Genomic DNA, 8,647 nt, shown 5'->3' on the forward strand with positions numbered 1-8,647 from the left:
GCCACGCTGACACGACACCCCTCAGCTACCATTTCTATAACCTTTTTATGTCCCATCAGCAACTTGGAAGCTACCAAAAGCAGCCAGCAGATTGCCTCTTGCTGGGCAGAAATACAAAGGGATCACCAGAACAAACCAGCTTCTCCCACAGCATTGGGAATCATGTTAATTAATCTGCTGTGTGCCATCACACCTCACAAAAAGTGGCTGTTCTTACATCAGCAGTAAGCCACGGACACATCTAGCAGCCTTCACCTCTGAGCTGGTCTGTTCTACTTGTCTACTACTCTACTGGTGAGGGGTGGAGGAGGAGAAGCCAATCTGAGGGGGTGCCCTGGTTTGAGAAGAGGGTTGGGACCCAGATGCACAGAGGAGGACTGTGAGAAGAGGAGCACTGCTGTGCTTTCCATGTATGGAAGACTTCAGCATGGAATATGATCACAAGACTTGCCCTTAAGTATGAGAACACAACTAGATTAAAAGCAAAGACAGGGCCAGAAGGAATGGAGAAGAGCAGCCTTCAGTTACTTCACAAAAGACTGCTCAGCCTGAACCAAAAAAGCACAGACAGCATGAGCTCCCCATTCACAGGAACCCGCTGTTAGGATGGCAGCAGCAGAGGTGGCAATGAGAAGAAAGCAATGTGGAGAAGCCAAAGCACTCAACATCAGGCAGGTGTAAGCTGCAACACTCATCAGAACTGACAGAGTTGAAAAATATATTTTATTCCTCCTCTGCTGAAGTGATGACACCATACAAATGCCCAATGTTATGGAAACAGCTTTTGGTAACTCATTTTTTGACCTAACCCACTCGTTTCAGCACTATTACCCTTTAAAAGCTTTAAAAGGCTAAAATACCCCTCAGACTGAAGCCCACTTATTTAACAATAGTATTTCCCATGAAGTCCATGCTGTCCACCTCCACATGTTCCAGGAGTTTGGCTGTGTAAGAAAGTTATCTACAACAATCACCTGAACTGAACCCATCAGTTCCCCAACCACAAACAGTTCTCATAATTTAAAAAAATCATGTCATAATTTAAAATATATATCAACAACACTCTGCTTTGCTTTTAGCTAGAATGTACCAACATTACTAGCTGACTTGGAGTATCAACTTGAATTTGTGAAAAAGCTTGCAAAAAATATATCAACTTCAAAATGTACAGAAAAGGACATTAGAGAGCTGATATTTTGGGGTTACTTAATGTATTTTAGAAAGAGTAGCAAGCTAGGAGTGAAGTACACTATATTACAAATATTCAAACACCTAAGCCATACTGTATACACTGTTTTAGTGTAGTGAAGGGTTAGGGGCAGGAAGCATGTACAAAGAACTGCAGCTTTGTCCAACTTATACTTGATCACGTAGGCGGGCCAGTCTCTGTGACAGCTCATCCTGCAAGAGTGGTAAAACACAAAGAAACCACCTATCAGTAATGTGGTATTTAATTCTGGAGAAATTCTGCAATGACCAAGCAATCTCATGTCCAGGTGGTAAGAAATTAGCTGGTGGGGAAGTCACAGCAAGGTTTGATTAAGACCTCATGAACGGCTGCACTGGGTGAGAGTGGATCTCACTCACAGCAACCTTACCTCTGGCAGTGGGTCCCTAGGAAGGACTTGCAGAGCACAGTGAGCAGAGAGAGGGCTGAAGGGGGGGTTAGGTATCATTTTGGGAAGTGTAAATTGGCTCTTACACAACCACACCCTGATATGGATGTGGCCTTGACTGCCCATGGCTGGTATCCAACCGAGCTGCTACAGCCAGACAGCAGCACGTCTGACTGCCCAGTCCCTGGGGGTGTTCAAAGCCAGGTTGGATGGGGCCCTGGGCAACCTTGTGTAGCTCCAGGCCTGGAGGTTGGTGTCCCTGCCTGTGGCAGGGGGTTGGAGCTCTGTGATCCTTGGGGTCCCTTCCAACCCAGACCAGTCTGTGAGTCTATGAAGGGCCCTGGTACGAGGCCAAACTGAATTTTCAAATAACATGGAATACTTGGGGCTTCCCAAACACCAGTCAGTCAAGATAAGGCTCCCTAAAGCCTTCTCCACACATAGACTGTTCTCCTTCCACTCCCTCAAACTTATTCCCCTGGAGCGGACAAGCAACCCAGTGAATGAAGTTTGGAGCAGGAAGGAAAGTTGGGAACTCTGTAAAACAACCATGCAAAAATACACCTGAAACATCTAAATGTTCTGGACTTACTAAGCAGACAAACATATTGTGAAAATTGTTTTGATCAGACAACTGCTTTAACTGCACAGTATTTCTTCTGGATGGCTAAAATGAAATTGCAATTGAGTGAGCCTGTTCTGACCCAGAGCAACATTAACTCTCCTAGCACATTCCTGTAAAAAACACTGATTTCAACTGAATCTAACACTTACCTGTTCTGCTGAGGCAACGCTGGTACCAACAGAACCTGCCTGCCCTGGAGGTAGTTCCATGTTCAGATCAAGACTGACAGGAGAAAACAAAACCCAAGTCAGGCACACAACTGGTGAGCAGAGAGTACAGAGTAGCATGAGGGCGCCGGCATCTCAAACACTCTACTCCAGCTAATTAGACAACATGATTGGTAAACTCGACTCATTACCAAGCAGTCAAGTCATCTATTCAATTAGTAATAGCTCAACTCTGCTTAATCAGGGCTAAGCAAGATTTCTGGTTAATGGAGGTGTATCAGCCATGGCACACGTATCAGTGGCAAAAGGTGAACTCAGTAAAAGGAGCTCTACTATAAATTGGTCAAGTGTTTATCCTCAAGCCACTTCCACCTTAAGCATCACCAAGAAGGCAAGTAAAGTTCTCTGAGCTATTCCAATACACCCCAAAGGCTTAACTATGTCACAACTATCTGTTTCACAATGCCTGGCTTGTGAGAGCAGAACTGTGGGATGTTTTAATGTGGTACAAGGGAACAAGAGTGAAACCAGAATGAAACACCACCAACTGAGCTGTTACCAGAATGATGTCCAGAGGTGGAAGGAAAACTGTGATTCTGCTTTGCTCCCATGAGACAGACACATTTAAGACCTTCAATTTCACCAGGAAGGGTTGCCAGAACCCCAATTTATTCAAGAAATAATCAGTCAATATTTTACCTACCCTGCTTCATCTGCCATTTCCTGTAGCAGCATATCCACTTGGTTCTAGAAGGGAGAAACCCAAACTGGTTATTAGATACTGTAGTTTGTGACAACCTCTTCTGTTAAATCTTAAGAGGACAGAAATTAGACTAACAAAACTGATTAACAGTTTTAAATACCTTTTACAGAACATTTTTGTGCTCAACCAGAAGAGGGCCCTGCATGAACTCCACAATAACAAGCAGATGTGCTCAGCCTGTTGAAATCCCACTAACTGAGCTCTAGCTCCTGAAATAATACTTCTAAAGAATTAAACTTACCCGTAAAAAACCTCAAGCACGTAACTTGAGTATTTCTACCATGAATTATTAGCTTCTACAGCACTAGTCTGCACAGCATGGCAAAGAGCTCCTCCTCCAATGGGTTTGGGTTGTTGGAGTCAGGGGTTTTTTTTGTGTATTTTATATACCAAGCAGTAAAATTCTCTCTCTCAAACCGTGTGTTGGAATAGCACAAGGGGATAAGTGCTAGGAATTCTTAACCATGTCCAGCATTGAAGATTTGTTTCAGCAAACACCTGCCCATAAATTAAGTAATTAACAACCTTTCCATTGTGCATACTAGTAATTTGGTGGTGACTAATGTAATTTTGTTAGTCTCAGAGAGTTAGAAGTACCAATTTTCTTGTGGCATACGCTGCTTTGATAATTAATGCTGCAGCATCATCTGGTCAAGACCATTAAGAACTCATCAAAACGCTGCTTATGCAATAGGAAGATTAAAATTTTCAAGAACAAATACAAAGTAAAGCCTATTGTAAGAGTAAAATACAAGTATGTGATCCTCTGTACTTTTGAGTATAATTTCAAACAGTCTCTTCATCACAAAGAAGCACAAGGCAGAAGTGAAAAGGCTCCAGGTACTGCTATAGCTCAAAGGAGGTGAAGAAAATCAGACATATCCATACAGTTTGGCCATGTAACTGTAGAAATAAAATGAAATAAATGGCTGCTCTTACTTGTGGCGTTGTTAGCGTAGTAGTGTTGCTCATTGTGTCTTCCATCTGTTGTGTCTGAACATCTAGTGTTTCAAACTGATGCTCAAATTTATCCATCAGTGCAGATATCTGTTAGATATTTGAATCAAATCAATGATCAGCAGATAACAGAAATACCCCTCCACCAGAATCACTATGAAGGCTGGAAGCAACCTCTGGCCATCAGACCCTTGCCACCCCCACCCCCCTCAGCATCAACTCTAGAGCTGATCAGTTGTCATGGTTCAAGCAGGACGGTCAGGGTCCTCTCCACTCAAGTTCTGAGTGTTTACAGGATCTTCACAGTGGGCAACCTGCTCCAGGACCTACAAACCTCACCACAAAACCTTTTCCCTTCCTTGGAATTTCCCTTTTTAGAACTTATGCCCACTGCCCCTTCTGGGTTTGATGTGTACCTCCAAGGAAAGTATTTACCTTCTCCAAGTTCATGCTCTTCAGCGTGGCATCCATAGACTTAACTACCCCGGCCATCGACTTCGTTACCTGAAATGAGGTAAAGGAAATAATTTCAAAGAAAGAAAAATTAGCAGCTTCTTACCAAACTCTTATCTCAATCCACAGAGTTTCTACAGCATCATATAGCATGGCACACAGTTTTTATGGCTCCTGCCATTTCAAATTCTCTAAATTCACTCAACACTTGAAATACACATTCTGAGCTGAAACTCACCAAGAACTGAGATGCATATGGATTTCTGGAGCCACTTACTTTTGTGGGTTTCTGGACTGGACTAAAGTTAAGGGATACACTCAGTATACAGATCACAGGGCACGATAAACTCTTTGGCTGAAGAGCAGTACCACAGCATACCTTAAAAAACCACTTTTGAGCTAAAACAGACTTCTAGAATCACAAGTCCTATGTCATGATCTACACATTTGGCAAGGGAGCAATACCCTTGCAAAATAACTAGTGTAACCAGCAAATACACTTTATCCTTAGAAGCATGAGTAATAACTGCTACAGGAGTTACCAGCTACAAAACACAGTGGATAGCAATCTGTTCCTAAAGAGCAGCTGCCAAGGGATTTCCAGCACCAGATTTCCTACTGGCTACTTCTGAAACCAAAACTGAAAGGTTTTGGCTCATTAAAGGATCTGATCTAAGAGGCTCAGCGGTCCAATCCTTGCAAGAGGTTTGTTAAAACATAGGTACCTTGCCCATCGTCACTGCAGTCTGAACTCTGGCTGCCACAGCATCCACCCTGGCGCTCATGCGCAAGAAGTTGATGGCTTGGTTCTTCTGGCGGATGGCGTTTTCCGCGTGTATTCGTGCCACTTCCATGTTCCCCTTCTGAATGGCCTGGAGAAAAGCAGAACAACCCCCCCACAAGCTTTGATCACAGTATTATTAGCATCCATACCAGACAAATGGCAAAACCCACTATATTTTCCTGCCACAATACGTACACAACAGACCTAGGGAGCTTGGTTCAGACTCACCGCTTACCTTCTTAATTTTAGCTTTCTCAGCCTTCTCCTCTTTGTCGCATTTTTTTGAGTTCCTGTTGAGTTCCTTTGCAGCAAACTTCAAATTAAACAGGTGCTCTACAGCAGGAGTTAAGGGTTCAAGAACAGGAACGATCCTTTCACTGCGTTACTTTGCTCTGGTCTTTGAGGTGCTACCAAACCTGTGCTGTGTTTCCCTGTCAGTGATATTAAAACTTGGAAAACGTTAAGTAAACCCTTCAAATTCCCCACAATAAACCCACCTACCAAGCTGCTTTCCAACTACAACATCACTTATCATCTGGGTTGCAAGGCCATAAAACACATGGGTCGGATGTGAAACTGGCTCTATTTAACAACAAACCTACTTCAGACTGATAAATACATAAACCACACCTCCCCTAAGAGGAGTTGAAAGCTTTACTCTGACAGCTCCTTTCACTCACACCCCCAGAAGTCCTGGCCCCTTGGTGAAATGGAAATGGCACTTTACTGGTCTGCCTGGAACAGCTCCATGTAGAGGGAAAATAAATAAAGAGGGGGGAAAAAAGCTGCTGAGGAACAGCACATTGCCAGTGTCACAGCAAACTGGCTTGGCTGCTTGTGCCTGGGTACAAACCAGAAGGCAGGGCTGCTCTTTCAAGCCACAGCATGATCGGGTTTAAACTGCTCACGCAGCTCCCGTACAGAGCAGCCTCCCAGCCCTGAGTTGTGAGAGCCATTCTGGGGTCCCTGGAAGCACTGTCATCTGACTTCTGGGGAAAGGGATACTCAAGCCAGCAAGAGAAACTTGCTTTTTAAAAAGTTCAAGTCCTGCTTCAGCTGAAAGCTCTAAGATGACAGTAGAACAAGCCTTCACAGTGGCTTAGAATGGCTGCATTAAGCTGTTATTGACAGAGAATAAACTGTGCTATAAAAATAACAATTAAAAAAAAAGAACCCCTATACTCTTAAACTACTGTTGATGAAAGCTTCCAACTAGTATCAGCCTTTTGCAAACGAAATTGAAGTACAAATCTTTATCAGCTTCTTTTACGACACTTATTCATATTCTAATAGGAAGATGCAGCAAGTACTAAGATGCTTAACAGTCCAAAGGATGCATGTAAAGGTAAACATTATGAGGTACTTGAGGTTTCACTAATATTTCAAGTATATAAATTATTCCAGAGCTGTTGTTTTGGGTTTTTTTCCTTTATAGTCCAGTGATGCAGAGCTCTGACAGTTGCCTTAAGGCATTAGGGCATTTGTTGATGGATTTATTATCCTATGAACATCACCAGGAAGCTCCAAAAAAGCAATAGCTATGCCTATACTATAGCTATCTATGAAGGTAGCTACCAGTAACGCTGTAACTGCTGTTTGTATTTATACTTCTCTGCCTTAACACCCAAGTCCCCATCCCCTCCAGCAGCACTAAGTGCACCACACAGACCCACAATGTACTGAACAGGAAAACACCTTCAGGTTGATCACTCAAGCGTACTTCAGGTCAGAGACTAGACAAACCATGTGAAAAGGTAAAGGTAAAACATGACATCACCTATTTACACCAATTCCACCCAAACAGCATTGCAGAGCGATTCGTTTTGAAGTAACTTCCACAGTCCCTCACTTGGGGCATTTACCTTTGACATTACAACAGCTCAGCCTGCCACCTCCACAGCTCTCCCATCCCATGACGGCACATACTGGCTCCTCCCTTGAAGGTCTTTCCTGAAACCAAACTTCCAGCAGGAGCCCTGACTCAGAGTCACCTGCTCCAGCACTCCCTCGCAATGCCCAGCACTGCTGGTGCTTTTCAACCACGCTGAGACCTCTCTAATCTTCAAGGCCTGTTTGCCCCTGTGACTGAAGATGGTTTATACAGCAAGAAAGTTCAAATCTGCCCACAGGCATTTTCTCCTGTGTGTAAGTGGCTTTTCCACAGGGGGACACGGGGCCGGGTTTCTCAGTTGAGAGCGGCGGCTGTCTGGCAGGACAGGGCAGTTGGCGAGCTCGCCTTGCTGACCTCATTCCAGCCCGCCCGCAGCGCTGGATGTGCGGCCCGTCACGCGTCCCTGGTGCGGGAGCCGTGCTACTCCACACCGCAAACTGCATCTTCCACCTCAGGGATGGGGCCGCCCCCGAGGCCGCGCTGCCTTCCTCCTCCTCACTCCCCCAGCTCAGGTTGGCTGATCTCGGCTCGGAACAAGGAACCGAGCTCCCCGCTCTCTCCTCCACCCGCGGAGGCAGCCCCCGAACTCGGCGTACAGCTCCTGCCTGTGCGGCACCAGGGCTCCAGCCCTCCTCCAGGCAAGGCCCTCCCAAGCGAGGCCCCCGCCTGCTTCCCAAGGGACGGGGGAAGGGTCTCGCTTCCTCCTTCCCACCGCACCCTCTCGCGTTTCGGGCGGCGAGGCCTCGCACGCCGGCCCCACCCGCCCCGCGACGGGCCCCGGGCCCCGAAGCGCCGGTTCTCCGCTCGGCTCGGCCCGCACCGAGCCCAGGCCGGGCCCCGCGCCGCGCCAGGGCCTCCCCCGAGCCCAGCCCAGCCCAGGCCGCGGCTCACGCCCCACGAAGGCCGCCGGTCCCCCCGCAAGGAAGCGCCGCCGCCTCCGTACCGCCAGCCCCAGGTCGCCGGCAGTGACCGGGAGCGGCCACAGCCGCGGTACCGACGACCGAAACGGCTTCGCGGCGCAACGGCGGGGCTGCGCGACCGAGACCCGAGTCCCAGGATACTCTCCATGTTGGACATGGCGGCGGGCGGCTCCGCGGCGCTCCAGCCGGCCCGGCGGAGGGGAGGGAGGGGAGAAGACGGGGGCGCAACGCTGCGGCCGGCACTCGACCCCTCGCTCGACGCTGTCGCCGCTCCAGCTTCCGGCTACCGCGCCCCGCTACGCGCAGCCGCGGCGGGCCGGGGCGGAGCGGGGGTGCGCGGCCCCGCCCGCCGGTCACGGGGCCGCGGCGGGAGCGGAGCCAGCGGCTGCCGCTGCTGTCAGACGGTCCCCGCCGCTGTGGGTAGCACGGAAGGCCCGGGCTCGGCCGCCAGTGGAAGGCCCCGCTGAGCAG

The 8,647-nt window shown here is 47.7% G+C and overlaps 1 protein-coding gene across 1 annotated transcript; it reads right to left on the reverse strand.

Annotated features, from left to right (window-relative positions):
• Nucleotides 1–709: 709 nt before the first annotated feature.
• CHMP1B (charged multivesicular body protein 1B) lies at nucleotides 710–8,434 on the reverse strand. Its single transcript, XM_084269170.1, has 8 exons — nucleotides 8,318–8,434; nucleotides 5,601–5,698; nucleotides 5,307–5,453; nucleotides 4,564–4,632; nucleotides 4,111–4,218; nucleotides 3,112–3,155; nucleotides 2,391–2,463; nucleotides 710–1,401 (listed from the first exon to the last, which is right to left on the reverse strand). The coding sequence occupies exons 1-8, from the start codon at nucleotides 8,331–8,333 to the stop codon at nucleotides 1,357–1,359; spliced, it is 600 nt and encodes a 199-aa protein (XP_084125296.1). The 5' UTR covers nucleotides 8,334–8,434; the 3' UTR covers nucleotides 710–1,356.
• Nucleotides 8,435–8,647: the final 213 nt, after the last annotated feature.

Source organism: Gallinula chloropus (assembly GCF_964237585.1).
Source record: "Gallinula chloropus genome assembly, chromosome: 11".
Classification (NCBI taxonomy): domain Eukaryota; kingdom Metazoa; phylum Chordata; class Aves; order Gruiformes; family Rallidae; genus Gallinula; species Gallinula chloropus.

Coding starts and splice junctions, on each gene's coding strand:
- CHMP1B (XM_084269170.1), bottom strand. Junction 4,219..4,563: donor AGAGCATGAACTTGGAGAAG/GTAAATACTTTC, acceptor AATATCTAACAG/ATATCTGCACTGATGGATAA. Junction 3,156..4,110: donor CTACGCTAACAACGCCACAA/GTAAGAGCAGCC, acceptor TCTCCCTTCTAG/AACCAAGTGGATATGCTGCT.